General features: G+C 48.4%; 1 protein-coding gene across 2 annotated transcripts; it reads left to right on the top strand.

Moving 5' to 3' along the window:
• The first annotated feature begins 610 nt into the window (after positions 1 to 610).
• Positions 611 to 23,897, top strand: LOC142257267 (indolethylamine N-methyltransferase-like). 2 transcript variants are annotated; one of them, XM_075329433.1, is made up of 4 exons: positions 611 to 731; positions 5,381 to 5,598; positions 13,587 to 13,794; positions 22,276 to 23,897. In XM_075329433.1, the coding sequence occupies exons 2-4, from the start codon at positions 5,451 to 5,453 to the stop codon at positions 22,703 to 22,705; spliced, it is 786 nt and encodes a 261-aa protein (XP_075185548.1). In that variant the 5' UTR covers positions 611 to 731; positions 5,381 to 5,450; the 3' UTR covers positions 22,706 to 23,897. The 2 variants fall into 2 exon arrangements, with proteins under 2 accessions (XP_075185548.1, XP_075185550.1); XM_075329435.1 differs by lacking the exon at positions 611 to 731 and having other exon boundaries at positions 5,369 to 5,598.
• The last annotated feature ends 1,270 nt before the right edge of the window (positions 23,898 to 25,167 follow it).

Below are 25,167 nucleotides of genomic sequence, written 5' to 3'. Positions count from 1 at the left end.
CAAAAGATTTTGAGCAATGGCCACCTCATGTCTGAGAGAGAAGACCGGTAACTGTTACCCAGAGCACACACATGGGGCAAGTTCCCCAGGCCAAGGGAAAGATGATCCCCAGTTTGGCGCTTTTTTCACAAAAGTGTGGACAATAAAAGAATGGCCATTTGCAACTTTCAGGGATATTTGTGATATCAAGGATAGCTAGGGCCCCTCCTTGCCTGATGGCCAGTACAAGTGCCCCGGACCACAGGTATTCCCATAGACACTCCGTGACAGTAACAATGTACTGGGTAGTTTGCTGAATGAATGATGAGGTGCTGCTTTTTTCTGCACATACCAAATAATAGAGCTAAATACTGCTGATATTGAGGGGTAAGTGGCTTACTCCAGCACAGGGGCCCACCAGGGAATTCCCCTGCTCCCCTGTGGGCCAGTCCAAGCCTGACTGCCAGTACAACATTTGCATTGTTAATTAGTCATCATAGTTCAAACATTGCTGTCATGATTTGTACAGTAGGGTCCGTGTAGATGTAAGAATTTATTCACTTTGCCCTCAGGCACGTTTTGACATTTGATTGAGATAAGCAGCACAGTGAGAGCTGCTCTTAAATCACAGTTAGAGCAGGAACCGCATTGGACAAGAGGCACAAATCTCACCACCCGAAGAGAAGAGTCCACAAGCAAAGAGGAGAAAAAGCAACCACCAAATCTACACATTTCTCGACAACCTCCACTAGGTAAAAACGCGTGGGTGGGTCAATGAAGTCCATGTGATTAGATGTAGAAAGACTAAATTGAGATAATCCCTATTGAATATGTTGTTACTGAAGAAATGTATGTAGGCATGCCGTATGCCATAGCATTTTATCGATATTGGTCCATCTTGTCGTTTTGGTGCAGCCCACGTACTTTAAATTGCACTCGGTGCATTCAATGACATAAATTCCATATGATCTTTTACAATTCCTAAAGTGTTTGATATTTTGCAGATGATTATCATCTGAATTGTTACAATTGGTAGATTTTCTTGCCTAGGGAAACATTTAGCAAAATTTTACTCCGCACTTGAAAAACACTCTCATGGGTACCCAGTTGTTATTTGATGTGGATGGATGAATAAAACTAGGTGAAAGCAGGTTTCCTAATGAAGTGGAACGTCTTGAAATAATTCTACAATTTTTGGTGACTTTAATTATCTTTTGGTCTTTTTCTAATATAGAATGGATATTATAAAAATTCTGTTGTATTTGTGAGTATTGTTTGCTATATTCCAAAACTAATGTTACTGTAGTGTTAAAGGTTAATTGTCACCAGGTTTTTCACCACCAGTCAGCCCTTATATACAGTATTCCAAAATACTGTATATAATAGCTCAAGCCGCTTTGTATAATGTAAAAAAACCCTTTATAATACTCACCTACGGGCGGTCAGTTCCAATGGGCATTGCTTCTTTCAGGTTCGGCACCTCCTCAATCTTCTGCGATCACTGTCCTCCTTCCCAGCCCCATGTGGATGACACATCTTATGTCACCAACACACAGGCCGCCATTGCACTCCTGCGCATGCGCACTTTGATCTGTCCGGCTTAAGGCAGTGTAATGACCGCAAGTCCGAAGAGAATCCAGTGGGTCACAAACTGAGACAGAGGCAGAAATAAACAAGGGTTTTTTACTGGGTTGAGAATTAGGGCGGCTTTGCACGTTGCACATCCGGCGACACTTTCGACATCGTTGTGTGTAAATCCTAGATGATACGATTAACGAGCGCAAAAGTGTCGTTATCGTATCATCGTTGCAGGCTCCGACTTTTTCATAATTACGCTGCCGCGACAGGTACGATGTTGTTCCTCGTTCCTGCGGCAGCACACATCTCTGTGTGTAAAGCCGCCGGAGTGAGGAACATCTCCTTACCTGCCGTCGCCGGCTCTACGGAAGGAAGAAGGTGGGCGGGATGTTTACATCCTGCTCATCTCCGCCCCTCCGCCGCTATTGGCCGCCTGCCGTGTGACGTCGCTGTGACGCCGCACGACCTGCCCCCTTAGGAAGGAGGCGGGTCGCCGGCCATAGCGACGGTCGCAGGGCAAGTGAGTGCATGTGAAGCTGCAGTAGCGATAATTTTCGCTACGCCAGCTATCACAAGATATCGTACCTGCGACGGGGGCGGGGACTATCGCGTGCGACATCGCAGCATCGGCTTGTGATGTCGCAACGTGCAAAGCCCGCCTTAGAGTGTGATTCAGAATAAATAATGATTGATTTAGGCTACTTTCACACATCCGGTTTGAGCCGTGCGGCTCAATCCGGCTGTGAAACCTATGCAACGGATGCGGCGAAAACACCGCATCCTTTGCATAAGTTTTTACATGCGGCCGGTCCGGTTTTTTCCGGTTGCGGCACGCTACTGAGCATGCGCAGTGGAAGAAACCGCATGCGGCGGCCGGATGCGTTTTTTCCGCATCACGCCGCATACGGCGTCCATAGGCATGCATTGAAAAATGCGCCGCAGCGGCCAGATGCGGTTTTTTACCGGAGAAAAAAACGTTGCAGGCAACGTTTCATCCGGCCGCGGCATCGGCTAAATCTGCCGCATGCGGCAAAAACCGGACCGAACGCAAGCCCATGCGGCACAATACGGCACTAATGTAAGTCTATGCAAAAAAAAAACGCAACCGGCGGCAAAAAAACCGGTGGCGGTTTTTCTGCAGAGCGCCGTATTGTGCCGCAGAGCAACAACCGGATGTGTGAAAGTAGCCTAAAGAACCCCTCAAAGCACCACAAAAGTGGAATTAACACACTCAGCTTTTAGCCAGAATCAATGCGCCGATCTCAGAGTTCCCGGGTTATGTATATTACCTCAGGAATCGGGAATAAGTTTACCTACTCACCAGGTTGAACAAAGAAAAACAATTAACTACAAAGGCAAGAGGTGTAAATCCAATGGGGGCCTCTGAGGGAACCTCTGAGGTAACGCACTGAGTATAACTTATCACCACTAATAACAAAGCCTTAAATTTTACCAACGTTGGTTTTACACTGAACAAAGGTATACCCGGGTATCTTAAAGCTATGGTACCGTTAACTTCAAGGGACGTTTCACACAGGCCTGTGTTTCGAGTCCGCTGTATATAATTCAAAAGAAGGAAGAAAAAGCAAACACAAAAATCTTCTTCTTGCTCTAAGGATGTCTTCACCCCGTGGCAAACGCAGGGGCTCCGGACTTAGTCGATATTAGCCAAGTACTCCACACAGAACACGGTCTCAGGCCCACAGCTCTGTAGTAATCCTCACACAGAACACAGGCCTCCTCGGTCCAGAGAACAGCCCTCCCGTCAGGAAATTGGAGCTCCTTTCTCTCACACAACACGGTCCAATTTCTTCAGCACCGCTCCTGGTTCTTTTGTGAGGAAAAGATAATAAAAAAAACAAAAAAAAAATTGTCTCCAACAGTCTCTCTGATCTGTTTCTCTTTTCAGACTCTTATTAGCCCACAGTCACACAACGGTCTCTCTCCGGCAGCCCGGCCTCAGCACACTTTCTCTGAGGTAACTCTTGCATCTACAGGGTCTCTGACCCAAAACCCTGCTGATGAGTGCAGGCAGAAGTCACAGGCTCCTACTGCACTGCTGACACAATCACATTTCAGACTCTCACACAGATCATACCGTGTTTCCCCAAAAGTAAGACAGTGTCTTACTTTCTTTTTACCCCCAAAAGTGCCACTATGTCTTACTTTCGGGGTATGTCTTATATTGGAAAAAATCCCACAGCAATCGCAGCAAGTCTCCATGCAATGTACCGTATGGGGACTTGCCGCGATTGCGCCCTAAGTGTACCGCAAGTTAAGGAAACTTAACCACCAGCGGCTGCACATGAGGGCACTGAGGCTGCGTGATTTTATATGTTGTCCATGGTCCTGATGGACCATGGACAACATTACTGCAACATTTCAACATTTCTCGGTAGCCGAGCGCTCAGCTGAGCGCCCGACCGCCGGCATGTGTCAGCTCTCAGCTGAGCGCTAAGCCGCCGGCATGTCAGGGCGTTCAGCTGAGCGCCCGACCGCCGGCATGTGTCAGCTCTCAGCTGAGCGCCCGACCGCCGGCATGTGTCAGCTCTCAGCTGAGCGCTTTGCCGGCGGCATGTCAGGGCGTTCAGCTGAGCGCCAGACCTCCGGCATGTGTCAGCTCTCAGCTGAGCGCTTTGCCGGCGGCATGTCAGGGCGCTCAGCTGAGCGCTTTGCCGCCGGCATGTCAGGGCTCTCAGCTGAGAGCTGTCACATGCCGGCGGCATGTCAGGGTGCTCAGCTGAGCGCTCGGCCGCCGGCATGTTAGGGCGCTCAGCTGAGCGCTTTGCCGGTGGCATGTCAGGGCGCTCAGCTGAGCGCTCGGCCGCCGGCATGTTAGGGCGCTCAGCTGACCGCTTTGCCGGCGGCATGTCAGGGCGCTCAGCTGAGCGCTCGGCCGCTGTAACTGTACTGTAAAGAGGAAAAAAAATAAATAAATACATTTTTACTACGTCTTACTTTTGGGGTACGTCTTACATTAGCCGACCCCCCCAAAACCCCCACTACGTCTTACTATCGGGGGTGTCTTACTATCGGGGAAACATGGTAGTATTATTGTGCGCATGCGTGGCTGGTCAGCTGGGCAGATCAAAGTGCGCATGCGAAGGAGCACAATGGCGGCCTCTGTGTTGATGACATAGGATGCACCATCCACACGGGGCTGGTAAGGAAGATATCCACTGCACAAGATGGAGGAGGCCCCGGACCAAGAGCAGCGACACCCATTGGACCCGACCAATCCCAGGTGAGTATAACAACAGCTCTTTTTTACATTCTACACAGCGGCCTGGGCTCTTATATACAGTACTGTGTTTTGGAATGCTGTAAATAAGCAGTCCCTGGTGGTGGCCGCAGCTTATAGGGGGCAAATCTGGTAGAAGGTTCCCTTTAAGTTGATTCCTATTGGATTTATTTTGATGAATTGATTTATTTTGAATATTAGTTACCCTTTTGATGTCCCAGGTAAAACAATTATTCAAGCAATAAAGAAGTTGTTCATTTTGAGCCGGACCATCTTGTCTCACTTCTATCACCTTTAGTTGAATGTTGATGACCCACTCTAGTTCTGGTGACCTTGGGTAGAGTATATTTTCCCATCTCTAGAGATTTCAATTTTCTAGGGTCTTGGTAACATATTGCAGTATAAAGCTTATATAAGATGTAAGATCTTGATAATATTTTCTCATCACGGTCACATGAGCCCTGATGATCCATCTTCACAAAAGTCTACAACTGGTGACTGTCACCTGAATCCACATGACTAACGTAGGACACTGTTTCACTGATATACTCAGCTTAATGATTTATTCCCCAATGTATATAGACAGGCTCTCCGAAAGACAGACAGACAGACAGACAGACAGACGTGCCTCCTCATACATCTGTAGCAGAAGATGGATCGCGGAGACCACAAGCTCTACCATGTTCATGGCTTAGATTCCAGGAGTCATCTTGACAGCTATATGTCTAGCAAGGATATGACATTTGCAGATGATATTTTTATATTTCCTCTGAAAAAACTTCACTTTGCTTTTAATGAAGGTGTGTATAGGATTTTACAACTATCTATCTACCTATCTATCCATCTATCTATCCATCTATCTACCCCTCTATCTACCCCTCTATCTATCCCTCTATCTATCTACCCCTCTATCTATCCCTCTATCTATCTATCCATCTATCTATCTATCTATCTATCCCTCTATCTATCTACCTATCTATCTATCTATCTATCTATCCATCTATCTATCTATCTATCCATCTATCTATCCATCTATCATCTATCTATCTATCTTTCCCTCTATCTATCTATCTATCTATCCCTCTATCTATCTATCTATCTATCTATCTATCTATCTATCTATGTACCTATCCATCTACCTATCTATCTATCTATCTATCCATCTATCTATCTATCCCTCTATCTATCTATCTATCTATCTATCTATGTACCTATCTATCTATCTATCTATCCATCTATCATCTATCTATCTATCTATCTATCCATCTATCATCTATCTATCTATCTATCTATCCATCTATCTATCCATCTATCTATCCCTCTATCTATCTATCTATCTATCTATCTATCTATCTATCTATCTATCTATCCCTCTATCTATCCCTCTATCTATCTATCTATCTATCTATCTATCCCTCTATCTATCTATCTATCCCTCTATCTATCCCTCTATCTATCTATCTATCTATCCCTCTATCTATCTATCTATATATCTATCTATCTATCCCTCTATCTATCTATCTAACTATCTATCTATCTATCTATCTATCTATCCCTCTATCTATCTATCTATCTATCTATCTAGCCCTCTATCTATTTATCCCTCTATCTATCTATCTATCTATCTATCTGTCCCTCTATCTATCTATCTATCTATCCCTCTATCTATCTATCTATCTATCTATCTGTCCCTCTATCTATCTATCCCTCTATCTATCTATCTATCTATCCCTCTATCTATCTATCCCTTTATCTATCTATCTATCTATCTATCCCTCTATCTATCCCTCTATCCCTCTATCTATCTATCTATTATCTATCTATCTATCTATCTATCCCTCTATCTATCTATCTATCTATCCCTCTATCTATCTATCCCTCTATCTATCTATCCCTCTATCTATCTATCTATCTATCTATCTATATATCTATCCCTCTATCTATCCATCCCTCTATCTATCTATCTATCTATCTATCTATCCCTCTATCTATCCATCCCTATATCTATCTATCTATCTATCTATCCCTCTATCTATCCCTCTATCTATCCATCCCTCTATCTATCTATCTATCTATCTATCCCTCTATCTATCTATCCCTCTATCTATCCCTCTATCTATCCATCCCTCTATCTATCTATCTATCTATCTATCCCTCTATCTATCCATCCCTATATCTATCTATCTATCTATCCCTCTATCTATCCCTCTATCTATCCATCCCTCTATCTATCTATCCATCTATCTATCTATCTATCTATCTATCCATCTATCTATCTATCTATCTATCTATCTATCCCTCTATCTATCTATCTATCTATCTATCCCTCTATCTATCTATCCCTCTATCTATCCCTCTATCTATCTATCTATCTATCTATCTATCTATCCCTCTATCTATCTATCCCTCTATCTATCTATCTATCTATCTATCTATCTATCCCTCTATCTATCTATCTATCTATCTATCTATCTATCTATCCCTCTATCTATCTATCTATCTATCCCTCTATCTATCTATCTATCTATCTATCTATCTCTCTATCTATCCCTCTATCTATCCCTCTATCTATCTATCTATCCCTCTATCTATCTATCTATCTATCTATCTATCTATCCCTCTATCTATCCCTCTATCTATCCATCCCTCTATCTATCTATCTATCTATCTATCTATCTATCCCTCTATCTATCTATCTAACCCTCTATCTATCTATCTATCTATCTGTCACGGCCGGGCGGTCGGGCAGACCCAGGAGGTGGATCCACTGGACCGAACTCTAAGATGGAGGCAGGGAGTCCGGCAGCTGAAGCACTGAAGGGCAGCAGGATAGTCCGTGCAAGTGAAGACAGCGGAGGAGTCCCTGGGACCACGGAGTCACAGAAGGTAGTCTTGGTGACGTAGCTCAGGTTCGGAGGCCGAGATGATATCAGGCGGAGTCCGGAACCTCTGGAGCAAGATGACGGGTCACCGCAGGGATCCGAGATGGCAGGTGCTGTCGGATGGCAGACGGACAGCGTGCGAGGTTCGGGATACGGCAGACTGGATGGCGAGGCAGGTACGGCTCTACAAAGAGAGATAGGTGAGTACAGGCACATAAACACCAGGAGACCTGACTCCTAGCTCAGGGAACACGAAGATCAGGCCCCGCCCCCTTGGACAAGAACCCCCTTTATACCCTGAACCTGACTAACCTCATTTCCTGTTACTGGACGCTGGCCCTTTAAGAAAGGGTCAGTGACCGCGCGCGTGCCCTAATGCGCATGCGCGCGGCTCGGGTGCCAGAAGCCAGGGAAGGAGGCTGCGAGGAGGACGCAGGAGAGCCGGCCAGGGCCTGGGAAGATGTCGGACGCCGGGATCGGCGACCAGAGGACCTATGGAGGACGGGCACCGGAGGCTGGGACGAGGGGAGCGTGGCAGGTGAGCCGGGGAGCGGAGCTGAGGACCCGGGGAGGGGAGCCGAGGACCCGGGGAGCGTGACAGTACCCCCCCCCCACGCCCCCCTCCCCGCAACCGGGACATGAAGGCACGGATAAGAGGAGTGCCTACGTTCTCCCTGGGCTCCCAGGACCTATCCTCAGGACCATACCCTGCCCAGTCCACCAGGAAGAACTGTCGACCTCGTACGGTCTTCATGGCCACGATATCCCTTACCGCATAGATGTCATCATCGGCAATAGGTGGAGGAGCTGGACTGGCAGCAGCGGAGAAGGGACCAAGGACCACCGGCTTGAGCAGGGAGACGTGGAACGAGTTGGGTATCTTCATCGTGGCCGGGAGCTGCAGCTTGTAGGAGACCTCATTGATCCTGGTGAGGACTTTAAACGGCCCAATGTAGCGAGGACCCAGCTTGTATGAAGGTATCTTCAGGCGGACGTACTGGGAAGAAAGCCAGACGAGGTCTCCAGGAGAGAAACACGGAGGATCCAGGCGTTTCTTGTCTGCGTGTCTCTTCATCCGCAGGGAAGCACGTCCTAGAGACACCTTGACAGAGTCCCAAATGGTGGCAAAGTCACGGGCTACTGTATCTGCAGCAGGGACATCCGAAGAGGGGGATACAGGCAATGGGATGGAAGGCTGAAGTCCGTAAACAACATGGAAGGGAGAGCTGGAGGACGACTCACTGATGTGGTGGTTGTGGGAGAATTCAGCCCAAGGTAGAAGAGCGGACCAGTCGTCGTGATGGGCGTTAACATAGTGACGTAGAAATGAGGTCAAGATTTGATTGACCCTCTCTACTTGGCCATTAGACTGAGGATGGTATGCAGATGAAAAGTCCAGAGTCACTCCCAGATGGTTACAGAGAGCCCTCCAGAAGCGGGAGGTGAACTGAGTTCCTCTGTCTGATACGATGTGTAATGGAAAGCCATGCAAGCGGAAGATGTGTTGTATAAAAGCGTCCGCGAGTTCCTGAGCAGAGGGCAGTCCAGCCATAGGAACGAAATGGGCCATTTTTGAGAACCGGTCCACCACGACCCATATGACTGTGTGCCCGGATGACAATGGCAAGTCCGTAATAAAGTCCATTGCTATGTGTTGCCACGGAATCGAAGGTATCGGCAGAGGCAGAAGGCGGCCATGTGGGAGGTGTTTGGGCGTCTTGTTTCTGGCACAAGAGGAGCAGGCAGAGACAAAGGCGGCGACGTCCGTGCGAAGAGATGGCCACCAGTAATGGCGTACAATCGCACCCCATGTTCTCTTCTGGCCTGCATGGCCGGCTGTTTTTGAGGTATGACCCCAGTGTAAGACCGTTAGCCTGTCGGTCTCCGAGACATAGGTCTTCCCAGGTGGTATCTGGGCCAGAGTGACAGGAGCCACCGGAACAATCTTGCTAGGAGAGATGATAGGCTGGATAGTCTCTTCCTCCTGTTCCATGGGCATGAGAGACCTAGACAAGGCATCAGCGCGTATGTTCTTGTCCGCTGGTCGGAAGTGGAGCTGGAAGTCAAACCTGGCAAAGAATAAGGACCACCTGGCTTGCCGTGGGTTCAGTCGCTGAGCGGACCGCAGGTATTCCAGGTTTTTGTGGTCCGTGTAGATAATCACGGGGTACACTGCTCCTTCCAGGAGGTAGCGCCACTCCTCCAGAGCCAGTTTGACCGCCAGTAGTTCTCGGTCACCGATGGTGTAATTACGTTCGGGTGCTGAGAAGCTCTTAGAGAAGAAACCGCAGGTCACCATCTTCCCGGAGGAGGATTTTTGCATGAGCACTGCTCCGGCTCCTGAGGAGGAGGCATCCACCTCCAAGGTGAACTGGCGGTTTAACTCCGGTCGGTGGAGTACAGGGGCGGAGGCGAATGCTCGCTTCAAAGAACAAAATGCGGCGTCTGCCGCAGGTGACCAGTCCTTAGGATTAGCCTCCTTTTTGGTCAAAGCGGAGAGAGGAGCGGTCAAGGCAGAGAAGTGCGGGATAAACTGGCGGTAGTAGTTGGCGAATCCCAGGAAGCGTTGGATTGCCTTCAGTCCAGAAGGCGGAGGCCAGTTGATGATGGCGGAGACCTTCTTGGGGTCCATCTGCAGTCCAGTATCAGAGATGATGTACCCCAGAAAGGGGAGGGACGACTGCTCAAAGACACACTTCTCATACTTTGCGTACAGGCGATTCTCTCTCAGTCTTTGTAAGACCAGCTGTACGTTTTCTCTGTGGGTTTGGAGGTCCGGAGAGAAGACAAGGATGTCATCTAGATAAACAACCACACAGATGTAGAGAAGGTCCCGAAACACGTCGTTCACCAGTTCTTGGAAGACGGCAGGAGCGTTACACAGACCGAAGGGCATCACGCAGTACTCATAATGTCCATCGCGCGTATTAAACGCGGTTTTCCATTCGTCACCAGAGCGGATGCGTACCAGATTGTAAGCACCCCGAAGATCCAGCTTGGTGAACACACGAGCTCCTCTAAGCCGGTCAAATAATTCGGGAATGAGCGGCAGGGGGTATTTGTTTTTCACGGTGATTTGGTTGAGACCCCGGTAGTCTATGCATGGGCGTAAGTCTCCTTCTTTCTTCTTGACAAAGAAGAAACCTGCTCCAGCAGGAGAGGAGGATCTCCGAATGAACCCCCTTGCTAGGCTCTCTGAGATGTAATCTGACATGGCCCTAGTTTCGGCTGGAGATAAAGGATATATCCGTCCTCTAGGTGGGGTTGTCCCTGGAAGCAGGTCAATGGCACAATCGTATGGACGATGTGGCGGCAGTACCTCGGATTCCTTTTTGTCAAAGACATCGGCAAAGGACCAATAGGCCGAAGGCAGCCCCGTTAGGGTCTCAGGAACCGGAGGTCGTCGGAGGGGTGGTATGGACTTTAGGCACCTCTCATGACACGAAGAGCCCCAACGGGTGACTTCGCCAGTACCCCAGCTAACCGATGGTTCATGTGTCCGCAACCATGGGAGTCCCAACAGGATCTGGTGGGACATGTGTGGGAGAACGTAGAGAGCGATTTTTTCGGTGTGAAGAGCACCGATGCGTAGTTCGACAGGCCTGGTGATCAAGGAGATGGTATCAGAGAGAGGCCTCCCATCCACCGAGGCAATCACTAGGGGTTTGTCGAGTGGCATGACAGGCACCCGGTACTTGTCCACCGTGGCCTGCTGGATGAAATTGCCTGCTGCCCCGGAATCGAGGTAGGCATCAGCCGTGAACCGCGTCTCTCCCGTGGTCACTTGCACTGTCCATGTAACTGGGTCAGAGAGGGTCCCAGCACCTAGGGTGGCCTCTCCTACCAACCCTAGGCTTTGGAGTTTCCCGGCCTCTCTGGACAGGAGCGTAGCAGGTGGGTGTCCTCACCACAGTAAAAGCAGAGGCCCTGGGCGAGCCGCTCTGCTCGACGTCGTTCAGACTGCCGCACTCGGTCGATCTGCATGGGCTCGTGGACGGGAATCCCAGCTGTTGATGACTGAGGAACGGAGGACTTCTGCGGAGGAGGAGAATGCCGTACCGGGCGTCTCTCCCGAGATAGCTCTTTGGAGCGCTCCTGAAAACGTATGTCCACACGAGTTGCTAGGGCGATCAGTGCATCTAGGGTGGAGGGCACGTCCCGACCCGCCAACTCATCCTTGATGCGACTCGAGAGTCCTTCCCAGAAGGCGGCTGTTAGGGCCTCATTATTCCACCCGAGTTCTGAAGCCAAAGTGCGGAAACGGATGGCGTATTGACCCACCGTCAGTGTCCCTTGACGTAGGCGGAGGAGTGATGAAGCAGAGGCAGAGGCGCGTCCTGGCTCGTCAAAGGTACTGCGGAAGGCCTGTAGGAACTGTTGAAGATCCTTGGTCATGGGGTCCTCCTTCTCCCACAAGGGGTTCATCCACGCCAGCGCCTCGCCCTCTAGGTGGGACATTATAAAGGCGACCTTGGCTTGGTCGGAGGCGAACAGATGTGGCAGCTGCGTGAAGTGGAGGGAACATTGGTTTATGAAGCCCCTGCAGGTCTTGGGATCTCCAGCATACCGAGGAGGTGACGCCAAACGGAGTCGGGAAGCATCTGAAGAGGCTGCCACTGGTACGGGAGCCATGGCTTGCCTGGCGGGGGACCTGGGTGCCGCAGGCGTCATTGATGCTTGTAATGTGTACAGGCGGGTGTCCACGGAGGTCATGAATTGCAGCATGCGGGTCTGGACTTCACGCTGGCGTTGGAGTTCCTCTTGCAGGGCCATTAGTGCAGCAGCGGGATCCATGGCCTGATCTTACTGTCACGGCCGGGCGGTCGGGCAGACCCAGGAGGTGGATCCACTGGACCGAACTCTAAGATGGAGGCAGGGAGTACGGCAGCTGAAGCACTGAAGGGCAGCAGGATAGTCCGTGCAAGTGAAGACAGCGGAGGAGTCCCTGGGACCACGGAGTCACAGAAGGTAGTCTTGGTGACGTAGCTCAGGTTCGGAGGCCGAGATGATATCAGGCGGAGTCCGGAACCTCTGGAGCAAGATGACGGGTCACCGCAGGGATCCGAGATGGCAGGTGCTGTCGGATGGCAGACGGACAGCGTGCGAGGTTCGGGATACGGCAGACTGGATGGCGAGGCAGGTACGGCTCTACAAAGAGAGATAGGTGAGTACAGGCACATAAACACCAGGAGACCTGACTCCTAGCTCAGGGAACACGAAGATCAGGCCCCGCCCCCTTGGACAAGAACCCCCTTTATACCCTGAACCTGACTAACCTCATTTCCTGTTACTGGACGCTGGCCCTTTAAGAAAGGGTCAGTGACCGCGCGCGTGCCCTAATGCGCATGCGCGCGGCTCGGGTGCCAGAAGCCAGGGAAGGAGGCTGCGAGGAGGACGCAGGAGAGCCGGCCAGGGCCTGGGAAGATGTCGGACGCCGGGATCGGCGACCAGAGGACCTATGGAGGACGGGCACCGGAGGCTGGGACGAGGGGAGCGTGGCAGGTGAGCCGGGGAGCGGAGCTGAGGACCCGGGGAGGGGAGCCGAGGACCCGGGGAGCGTGACACTATCCCTCTATCTATCTATCTATCTATCCCTCTATCTATCTATCTATCCCTCTATCTATCTATCTATCTATCTATCTATCTATCTATCTATCCCTCTATCTATCCCTCTATCTATCTATCCCTCTATCTATCTATCTATCCCTCTATCTATCTATCTATCTATCCCTCTATCTATCTATCTATCTATCTATCCCTCTATCTATCTATCTATCTATCTATCCCTCTATCTATCCCTCTATCTATCTATCTATCTATCTCTGATCTATATATAATATATTTTACAGTGTTTTCTATTATATCACGTATTACATAATACTTCGCACTTTTCTATTCTCCGGCAGGTCACATTACAGGGGACACATTGATTGATTGCAGCTATGGATCCTTCATTTTCCATCTTTATTCTGCCTCCAACTTTTTCAAAGAGATGATAATACTGCGAGCCTCTGACAGTTGCATCATGGAGATTAATAAATGGGTGGACACACGTACGGGAGCGTTCGACTGGTCCCACACATTAGAAATGCTGGCCGGTATCACAGGGAACAGGTGACGTAGTTATTTCCAATGTGGTTGAATGTGTTTTTTGATTGACCAGTATGCCGTCCGGCACAGGTGGGGCAATGTGTGAAGCAGACTCAGTCTAGGGAGGAGATAAATGAGAAGACAAGAGGGTTGTTTCCAGGAAGGAGACAGAGAGTAAGGGTAAGTTCACACAGTGCGTTTTTCGCGGCGTTTTTGCTCAGAAAACTGCATGTCTTTGTTTCCCCCAGCGTTTTTCACTGCGTTTTCCACCCATTGAGTTCAATGAGATGTTCAAAAACGCAATGAAAACCGCAAATTACAAATATAGCTACATTTTTGTGCGTTTTTATGACTACAAACGCAGCTATAATCGCAAGGGGTGGGTAGAAAAGTGACATGTACAGGAAGAGGATTCCCTCTGTCAGTAACCACAGAAGCGTGAATCCTCCCGGTACTGCCACCGCTGCTTCCATTTCCTGCCTGGCGCCATGTCCGCTCCCGTGCGGGAGTTGGAAGCGGCTGCTAAATCAAAAGTGAACAGTAGAAAAATGTCATACTCACCTGTCTGCAGACTCCCGGTACCATGCTCCCAGCTCCTCTTCCCGGTACCGTCACCCCCGCTCCAACTGTGTGCCGCCTCCCAGGCACGTACGATAGCTGCAGGACCTGGCGGTAATCACCTGATGCGGTCACCTGACGCGTCAGCTGATCGTAAGTTTCGCGGTGATGCCGGATTTTACCGCCCGGCCGGCTATCAGCTGATGCCGTCAGGAGGTTTCATCAGCTGATTACCGGCAGCTCCTGTAGCGGTCGGATAGGAGTCAGCACAGACGTGTGTAGTGTTTTTTTTGTTTTGTTTTTTTTTGCACTGATGCATCAACCTAGACTGTACAGCGAGCGAGCGCCGAGTGACTGATTCCCCGGCGCTTGCAGTCACTTCATGACAGCTGCAGACAGGCCAAGATGGTCTCAAGAGTTCAGGTGAGAGCACCGGAGATTAGCCCAGGATGTCTGCAGCTGACATGAACTGAACCGCAAGTGGCGGGGAATCAGTCACTCGGCGCTCGCTCGCTGTACAGTCTCGGCTGCACTCCGGAGCTCAGGTGAGAGCTCCAGAGTGCAATGCAGGTACCTGAATCCAGGCCTGGCATTACTGGAGATTCCTCCGGTAGCCAGTCCGATGCTGCACAGAAGTGTGTGGTTTGTATTTTTTTTTGTTTTTTTTTGCACTGATGCATCAGCTGATTGTATAAAAGCCGTTTATACAATCAGTTGCTGTGTGATGTGATTCAGGGCCTTGAACCTGACACATCATCTGATCGCTTTGCCTTCCAGCAAACCGATCAGATGATATTGGATCCGGATTGGACGGCGCGGGACCCTTGACCCAGGATTACTGCAGAGTGAGGTTCTTTATTTCAATAAAGATGGAGTCACTAATTGTGTTGTGTTTTATTTCTAATAAAAATATTCTTCTGTCGTGTTTTTTTTTTTTATCTTTACTAGAAATTCATGGTGGCCATGTCTAATATTGGCGTGACACCATGAATTTCGGGCTTAGGGCCAGCTGATAATACACAGCTAGCCCTAACCCCATTATTACCCAGCGAGCCAACTGACATCAGGGCATCTGGAAAAGTTGGATACAGCGCCAGAAGATGGCGCTTCTATAAAAGCGCCATTTTCTGGGGTGGCTGCGGACTGCAATTCACAGCAGAGGTGCCCAGAAAGCTTGGGCACCCTGCATTGCGGATTCCAATCCCCAGCTGCCTAGTTGTACCTGGCTGGAAACAAACATTGGGCGAAGCCCACGTCATTTTTTTTTTAATTATTTCATGAAATTCATGAAATAACTAAAAAAAGGGCTTCCCTATATTTTTGGTTCCCAGCCTGTACCTGCCTGCTGTACCCGGCTAGCATACAGAAATATGGTGAAGCCCACATCATTTTTTTGGGGGGCAAAGAAATCCTGCATACAGTCCTGGATGGAGGATGCTGAGCCTTGTAGTTCCGCAGCTGCTGTCTGCTCTCCTGCATCCACTAGTGGATGGAGTATGCTGAGCCTTATAGTTCTGCTACCCCTTACTCTCCCTCCAGCATACAGTCCTGGATGGAGCATGCTGAGCCTTGTAGTTCTGCAGATGTCTGCTCTCCTGCATACACTAGTGGAGAATGAAGAACATATTGAAGAAGGAAATGACATCAGACCTTTTTCTTTTTTTGTTTTTAACAATGGCAATGTTCACTAATAAAAAACGCATAAAAACGCAGTGAGCAAAAACGCAGCAAAAAACGCACCAAAACGCAGTAAAAACGCATGCGTTTTTGCCGGGTTTTTTTGCCGCGGGTGTGTTTTTGTGCGTTTTTTGCGGCAAAAAACGCACAAAAATGCAGCATAAAACAACCGCAGTGTGTGAAATTAGCCTAAGAAGTCAGAGCTCATGATTAGTGGACCTAAAGTCCAAGTGTTAGCAGACTGCTGAGTTTGGGGTGTGTTACTGGGTGGAGATAAGCAATCACTAGAGATAGTATGATTTGAAGGTCAAGAAACAAGAGAAGACCATGAGAGCTTGGTAAAGAGAGAAAAGACAGTAGGCCCGATCTAGGCCAAGGAGGCCAAGTTAAAGAGTACAGAGAGAGGTCCAAGTGAAGAAGACAAAGAGTAAGACGTTAGAGCTCGTGGTTAGTGGACCTAAGGTCCAAGTGTTAGCAGACTGCTGAGCTTGGGATGTATTACTATTGTGAGAGGAGAGATCATTATAGATAGTGCCACATGAAGTTCAAGAAACCAGAGAAAACTGTGAGAGCTACAGCATTTGGTAAACGAGAAAAGACTGATAGACTGGAATCTAGGCCATGGAGGTACAATGAAGATGTCCAGGTAAAAATAGAGACCTGGGTGGAGAGAAATGGACGTAGAAGAGGAATTGTATCAGAGGGACATGAGTGATATTATACTATGGAGTGAAAAGGATCCTAATTGTGGACATTGACGAGAATAATGGTTGCCCCAATGGGACACAAATTCCTCTATGGGGGATTGATGGTGCATCGCAACCTGGAGACTGTGACCCTGCAGAAAGGATTTTGCATGTGATGGTGAAGGGTCATATTGAAATAATCTCTATAGCAGAGACCTCACAGGTGAAGACGAGATTCATCAGAACTGTTAGCAGAACTGTAGTGGGGTACAAGTGTATAGGAAGCATTGCAAAGGAACTGTTGAGTGATGTAACAGAGAAGTATTTATGCCTGCTAATAGCAAGAGAATTGTACAAGTAGAACCATGCCTAATAGTGATGAACCAGCACTACCATGCTCGGGTGCTTGTTACTCATAACTAGTGATGAGCGGGCACTACCATGCTCGGGTGCTTGTTACTCATAACTAGTGATGAGCGGGCACTACCATGCTCGGGTGCTTGTTACTTGTAACTAGTGATGAGCGGGCACTACGATGCTCGGGTGCTCAGTACTCGTAACTAGTGATGAGCCAGCACTACCATGCTCGGGTGCTCAGTACTCGTAACTAGTGATGAGCGGCCACTACCATGCTCGGGTGCTCAGTACTGGTAACTAGTGATGAGCGGGCACTACCATGCTCGGGTGCTCAGTACTGGTAACTAGTGATGAGCGGGCACTACCATGCTCGGGTGCTCAGTACTCGTAACTAGTGATAAGCGGGCACTACGATGCTCAGGTGCTTGGTACTCGTAACTAGTGATGAGCCAGCACTACCATGCTTGGTGCTCATAACGAGCATGTGAACGTTCAGATTATTATTATTATTTATTATTTATTGTTATAGCGCCATTTATTCCATGGCGCTTTACAAGTGAAAGAGGGTATACGTACAACAATCATTAACAGTACAAGACAGAATGGTATAGGAGGAGAGAGGACCCTGCCCGCAAGGGCTCACAGTCTACAGGGAATGGGTGAGGGTACAATAGGTGAGGACAGAGCTGGTTGGGCAGTGGTCTACTGGACTGAGGGTTGTTGTAGGCTTGTTGGAAGAGGTGGGTCTTGAGGTTCCTCTTGAAGCTTTCCACGGTAGTGGAGAGTCTGATATGCTGAGGTAGAGCGTTCCAGAGTATGGGGGATGCACGGGAGAAATCTTGTACGCGATTGTGGGAAGAGGAGATAAGAGAGGAGCAGAGAAGGAGATCTTGTGAGGATCTGAGGTTGCGTGCAGGTAAGTACCGGGAGACGAGGTCACAGATGTAGGGAGGAGACAGGTTGTGCATGGCTTTGTATGTCATGGTTAATGTTTTGAACTGAAGTCGTTGGGCGATGGGAAGCCAGTGAAGGGATTGGCAGTTTGGCGAGGCTGGGGTGTAGCGAGCGGAGAGGTGGATTAAGCGGGCCGCAGAGTTTAGGATAGATTGGAGGGGTGCAAGAGTGTTCAGATGGGCCTTGACTCGAGTACCGAGTATAATGGCAATCAATAGCAAACCTCTGGAAAAATGCTTGAGCTCCCCACTGACTTCCAATATACGAGGTACTCTAGTCGAGCCTGTGCAAGTGTCCAACTTGCTTGTTTCAAGTACTGAACATCCAAGTAGTAGTGCTCATTCATTACTAGTGACTACTATCTGTTGTACATAGTTGTCACTAAGCTAAAGTTGAGTAAAAATCATATTTTTGGATATTGTTCTTTTTCAATTCTGCTCCTGCAACTTCAGCTTCTGTCACCAGACATGGCTGTATTCACTCTGTAGTCAGTGTTGGTGATGGAGTAGAAGTCAGTGCCAGTGTCTCTGGGGATTGCAGGCACCACCTGTGACGCCAGGTAGTCACAGACAGGCCCCTGCATAACACCTTCCCTCACTAGGAAACACACAGTCAACCATTAAACCCTAGTCACCCCTTAGGGAAAAATAGACACACCAGTGGGCGTGGCAAGGCGGTTGGTGCACGCCCACCCAGGGGTTTAGACTGCCCGGGGCGGGAAAAACAGCAGATCAGTTTTAGAGTTCAGTGAGAGTGGAGGTCAGGCCTGTGTGTCAGGCCTGAAGCAAACTGACGGGTACCAGGGTAGGAGCCCTGGTGCCTTGGCTAGGAAGCAGACGGTGGTCTCCGTCAGCAGGAGACAGGAAGACGGCTCGGTGGAACCGAGGTGGACTGGGCCAGGGTTGTAGCCCGCCCGTACCGACACGGAGAACCAACCCGGAAACCGTAGCATAAAGGGGGGTACTCGGACCCTGAAGCCAGGAACCAGAACCTACTGGAAGTGGTTAATTAACCGATTGAGGCAAGGACTAGAGGTCCTGTTCCACCCAAAGTCCCTCATAGAAGACAACAGCGCACCGATTAGGGATAAGAGGTCACCGCCAGGGCCCATAGATCCCACGGGCCGCGTCTGCGGGCACGGCTCCTTAGGCCACATCCAGCTGGGAGCAGACTCCTACGTTTCATACAAGGAAGTCATTTCTATTTAAACAGTGCAGGAAAAGGATAGAGACCACCAGCCGGGTGGCGGGTGGGGGATCCCGAATGCAACCGGCCGTGGCACCGGCCACCACCGCCTTTGTTTACCTGAGACTCGTGTGTTTTACTGAAATTGAGTACACCAACACCCCCTGCGGTCGTCATTCCCCCTGCACCAGAGGCATCGGTTCCCGGGGCCACCATCCCTGCCCACGGAGGGGTTAACATATTGCTGCACAACATCTCCCCCGGGTGCCCTTTAACAGCAGCGGTGGTGTCCCACCTCACCACACACTGTGGGTGGCGTCACAAACCTATTACGGCCTAGCCCGTACATCTACGTCCCCCATTTTATTCGGCGTGTCCGCGAGACCCCCGGGTCCGGAGACCCTCGAGCCACCACCCCTGAAGGTCCGGATCCGAGCAGCGGCGGCTGCTGGCTTGGGGGGTGGCACACACCCACCTACTAGGATTGGTGTGGCTGGGACCTGTAGTGCTTCTGTCTGACTTGGTTATGTGTGCTTTCCAGCTGAAGTCATCAGCCCCTGCCTCAGCATATCGGAGAGCACCATTGCCTTTTTTAGACCAGCATTTTGCTGGTACCTGCCAAATATAGCCTTTTCCTTGTGTTATGCCGGCGTCACACGGTACGATATATCAGGCGATATGTCTTCACGGTCACGTCGTTAGTGATGCACATCCGGCATTGTTTGACATATCGTACCGTGTGACACCTCCGAACGACTGTTAACGAGCAAAAATACTCACCTTATCATTGCTCGTTGACACGTCGTTCATTTTCAAAATGTCGGTCCTCCTTCTGTGCGCCGGTTTTTTATCATTCCCGTGGCAGCACACATCGCTCCGTGTGACACCCCGGGAACGATGAACTGCATCTTACCTGTGCCCGCCGCCAATGGGGAAGGAAGGAGCTGGGCGGGATGTTTACGTCCCACTCATCTCCACCCCTCCGCTTCTATTGGCCGGCGGCTGTGTGATGTCGCTGTGACATCGACCGTCCCTCCCCCTTCAGGAAGAGGATGTTTGCCGCCCACAGCGAGGTCATGCGGGAGGTTTAACGACTTTGTGCGACACGGGCAATGAATTGCCCGTGACGCACAAACGACGGGGGCGGATGCAATCGCTGATGTGATCACACGATAAATCGTCCCGTGTGACGCCGGCATTAGTCTTGTACTGCTGCTACTCTGGTTCAGACTCCTTACTATCCTTGTACTATTGCACCCCGGTTTGACCTAGGCCTAATATACTGATGATTCTCTTGCCTGCTGTTTTTTTACCTTGCTGACATCTCTGTTTTGACCTCGGCCTGGTCTACTGACAATGTTCTTGCTTGCTGTTTTTGCCCTTTTTTTGTTCCTCTGGGTTTTGACCCTGCCTGCCAACTATTCCTCTCTGGACTGCAGCCTTTCCATAGGCAGCGATCTCCCGGACCCTGTAGTAAATCCAAATTCCTGTATAGGGGTTAAAAGGTTTCAGGGTTTTGTGGGATCCTGCTCAGTTGGCAACTTGTGCCTAGTCTGTCCAGATCTGTTGTATCCAATTCTAACGAGCAGTCTGTAGAGATGTATCTCTGAGGTAATTACCACCACAAAGTCACACACACCTAGCTAGGACCCACAGTTTCATGTAGCTTGGTGGGGCGTAGGAATTGAATACCTCGCCCAATGCTACTGCCCTCTACCACATTACACAGCCGCCAGTGGAGGTGATGACGACTGATCGGTTGATGTGTGAACTGATCCTAAACACAGATCTTCATTATAAGGGTATGTGCACATGCTGCAGATTTGGTGCAGACATTTTCTACATCAAATCTGCACCTTCTGGCAGAAAAACGCACAAAAAACATGAGGATTTGGTGCGTTTTTAGTGCATTTTTTAGTGGTCAATGGCTGGAAGAGCTAAAAAAAACTGCAGGAAAAAAATGCCCCAACAATTGACCTGCAGCAAATTTTTCCTGCACCAATATTTGTAAGTAAATAAAAAGCAACATGTGCACAACGCTTTAGAAATCTCTTAGACTTTGCTGGCTTTAGGATAGACATGCAGATTTTGGTGCAGATTTCTCAAAAAAAGTGAATAAAAAAACGCACCATGTGCACAAGACCTAAAAGTATTGCCAAAAACATTTGATATTTTCTTATTTATTACATTTTTCCTATTCATACATTTTCTGCCAAATACTGGGACTGCACTATGGTGTCCTGAATCCCTGAAGACTACGATGTAGAAGATGCAATTTTAGAGTTTCCCCAAATTTGTAAAAGATGTCCATGTTCTCCATGAGACAAAACAATCACTGTTCTCGGGGAGACCAGCAAAAGAAAACACTGCTGGCAGCCAGCAAAGGCGCTCAACACAGTGAAATCCTAGGTGCATTGCCCCCTGGGAAGTATGCAATCAAAAAAAGGTCCGTGGAGCCTCTGTTAGGAGTCTCGACACAGAAAATAGCCAGATATCCCTCCGGGAAGGACCTAGCCAAGGAGTGGCTCTTTTAAGGAGACCACCATAACCACCATATTAAGTGGCCCTTTTAGTCAATATCCAACTCTTTGACAAGTTTAAAAATATGACAAGGAAAATACCAAGGCCAGGTATCCTTCCACAGACAGCTGTCCTTGGCTAGGTCCTTCCCGGAGGGATATCTGGCTATTTTCTGTATCGAGACTCCGAACATAGGCGCAGTCAATGGCCTTTAGCATTTCAGACCACATGTTTGTCATTTCTTAAGTGACATTTCTTGTATTTTTGCCTTAGTGATTAAATTCTGCAGCAAGACACAAATCTGAAGGCTCCGATAAAGCCCATCTTGAAATGTGAGCTCCCAGATTTGTTACCCTTTTGCTCTTCAGTGTATCATTTCTGACTGTAGGAGGGTCCTTACTATAACGTCCTGACTCCCTGAGCTTCACCATAAATAAGGATCATTTATACAGATGCCCCAAATTTCTCAGTCATCCATATTTCCGCTGGGAACATTGAATGGTCTTTAGCATTTTGGACTTACATCCCTAAAGTTTCTTAATTGACCTTTATTGTATTTTTGTTTCAGTGATTGGGATATTCACCCAGACACAAATTTGAAGGCTACAATGCAGCCTGTCCTGAGATGTGACCTTAACCAAGAAAATCTTACAGATCCAGAGATTTTACCCCTAGCGGACTGTGTGATCACCGTATCCTTCCTAGACACCACCAGTAAAGATGGAGATGACTACAAGAGAAATCTGAAGAAGATCGTGAAGCTGATGAAGCCTGGAGGACATCTGATGTTAATTGGGAGTCTAAACACATCATTTTTTATGATGGGGGAAGAGAAATTCCATATGTTCAACTATGATGAGAAGTTTGTGAGAGAAGCTCTTACTGATGAAGGTCTCATTATTAATCATTGTGAGATCCATGAGAGGAAGGTGAAGGTGAAGAGTCATCTTTCTGACTATGAGGCGCTCATATTCATATCTGCTCACAAAGATGAGTAGATCTGGAAAAATATTCTTTGCGCTAAAGGCTTATTGCCTATCTATGTAAAAAGTAGCCCAGATTGTGCCGAGGACCTCAAATTAAAGTTGGTGCAAATTTACTCGTAGACTCCCAATCCAACGCCAACAACGGTGATCTGTGGCCACTGCATGAGAGCTGGAGTACCACCTACTACCATCCGGGATCCAGATCTCTTTTTTATGATTAGCTGACGTCACATGTGAGTCACAGTACAATGATGACTTTGTGCCAAGCCAATAAATCAAAAGATGAGTTGCAGATGCCTCGGCAGGCAAGAGGTGGTCCTCCGACTTCCCGGTCACAGATCATTGTCCTGGCTGGTGGAATAGGGGATACAAATAAATGTGCACCAACTGGGATTCCCACAGATGCCAATAAGGAGGCTCCAAAATGGAAATAGACATATAGACAATGAATGGAGCAATATATCACACGTAGGGACCTCACTCCATTCTTATTGGGCATTTCAGAACCCCGTTCTTAGGATTAATAGGTGGGAAGGGGTCAGAGACAACTTTATAAGATGGGAATGACCCTTTACTTCGGCATCGTACAAAAATGCTCACAAGTCGAAGTAAAAGTGTGGCACAGTTGGTGTTGAAAGTCTTTTGACATTGAAGTCATTGCACACCCTACAATGGGTCACCATGTAATCTTAGAATGGCGTTCATTTAAAATAGAGCTATAACAAATATCTCATATAAATATATTTTCCAAAATAATTTCTTTAATGAACATACACTTCAGCGCTGTAAAAACCTACCAAAAACATGAGAGCTTAAAGGGACATTCCTGGAATGTCATATCTTTAGCCTGCAGTACCAAACATGACACATGTATGAAAGTGTCTAATATAAATGATTCTGATGGGACATCCTTAGTTCAATATTTGGAGATTCTGTGTCACCCCTTCCCCCATCATGAAAGTGATTTAATCCCAAATTTCCAATGGGTGTTCTTCGGAGACTCTACTGTACTAGGGACCAATCATTGCATTCGAGCCTAGACCTACCAGAGGATGAAGTCCAACCCTGGATTCAACCGTAAAGAATCCACATTGGTTTCAATGTGTTTTGGGGTTCAGATGGTTGGAACATTTACACTCTATGTATACAACTCGTTTTATACATTTGCTATTCATGTCTGTATGAATAAAATCTTTACGAGGAAGTTTATGTCTCATGTCTTTGGGTCCAATATTCTTTAACTCACTACCTTAACAGCTTTGAGTTGGAGTAAAGAAAACCTATATCTTTAGGTAGGTTTTTGCTTTGTAATCTAAGCACAATATGCTGCAGGGGTTAAAACATAGAATTTAGCAATGTGTCTCTTATCTTTTTCAATGTTGCTGTTTACTTGCAATGATTGTTTTAGCACCAGTAGGTTATCCTTACTAGATTACATTGCCTCAGGCATGGTAATCTGATGTGCCCAATCTTCTGATAAAGCAGCTCACTGTCTACACACATTGTGTATACAGGACCTGGTGTGGACAGGGGCAGCTTTCTCAGCTCTGCTGCATGCTAAATCTAAAAACTTGATTGTGTCAGAACCTCTACACCCAACTAAGGGATACATCATTGGATTTAGGGCCTCTTTGCCTATATTATTATGTTGAGGTAGCAAAAACCCGCTGACAGAGTCCCTTTAATGTAATCAGTAGAATTGAGAAAAATATTTTCAGGGCCCTGGTCAAGCGGCCACATTGTTGGTCCAAGCTGCCCGGAAGATAAGCCTCCCTCCAGTCCTCATTATACAGGAGTCTTCCTCCCCTTTTCTTCAGAGTCCCTGTGATGGCAGGTGCGCAGCTGGAAATTCTGCGCCTGCGCATTCTGCCTGCCGTCTCTTCAATGCATTATGAAGCAGCAGTGACTCCCCAGCCCCTATGAAGTGGGGAGTCAGGTGATGGCCGACGGTTCGTTCCCCTGCTTCAGATAATGTAAATGTATGTGTAGGTCACCTGTCAGTACTCGTCACAGTCTCTATTACCTTCATCTGTAGTTGCTGGGTCTTTGTCATAGACAGGGATGGTGACATAAAGCACACGCAAACTCTGATAAACAAAACTGGAACTTCTTTATTGGAGATCGCTCTTCTTATTACACTTCAGGCCCTTAGGACCACTCGTGCTGTGTCCGTCCTACCTCGGGGGAAACTTCTCTGTTCCTGGCACTCGCCCTGGGCACTGTTCTCCAGCAGCTGAGTCATATACGACCTTGCTCCTCCCGGTAACCTTTCCTGGCGGCTGCCATACTTCACTTGGGCCCATGGACGTGTGGTTGCTCCCAACCAGTTCAAGGTCCCGCCGGCAGTCTATTCAAGGTCCCGTCGGCAGTTCTGTACCCCGACGTCCCACCGGTCTCAAGACCCCCCCACTGCCTGTCCAATGGGTGAGATCTCGGTACACGGGAGGATTCCTCCCTATCCAGGCAGACCCCTT

The sequence above is a fragment of the Anomaloglossus baeobatrachus genome, chromosome 11 (assembly GCF_048569485.1).
Source record: "Anomaloglossus baeobatrachus isolate aAnoBae1 chromosome 11, aAnoBae1.hap1, whole genome shotgun sequence".
NCBI classification, from domain to species: Eukaryota; Metazoa; Chordata; class Amphibia; order Anura; family Aromobatidae; genus Anomaloglossus; species Anomaloglossus baeobatrachus.
The sequence above is the reverse complement of the archived record's forward strand: the minus strand, read 5'-3'. Positions and strand labels throughout refer to the sequence as shown.

Coding starts and splice junctions, on each gene's coding strand:
- LOC142257267 (XM_075329433.1), top strand. CDS start 5,451: ATGGATCGCGGAGACCACAAGCTCTACCATGTTCATGGCTTAGATTCC. Junction 5,599..13,586: donor TCACTTTGCTTTTAATGAAG/GTGTGTATAGGA, acceptor ATTCTCCGGCAG/GTCACATTACAGGGGACACA. Junction 13,795..22,275: donor GCCGGTATCACAGGGAACAG/GTGACGTAGTTA, acceptor TTTTTGTTTCAG/TGATTGGGATATTCACCCAG.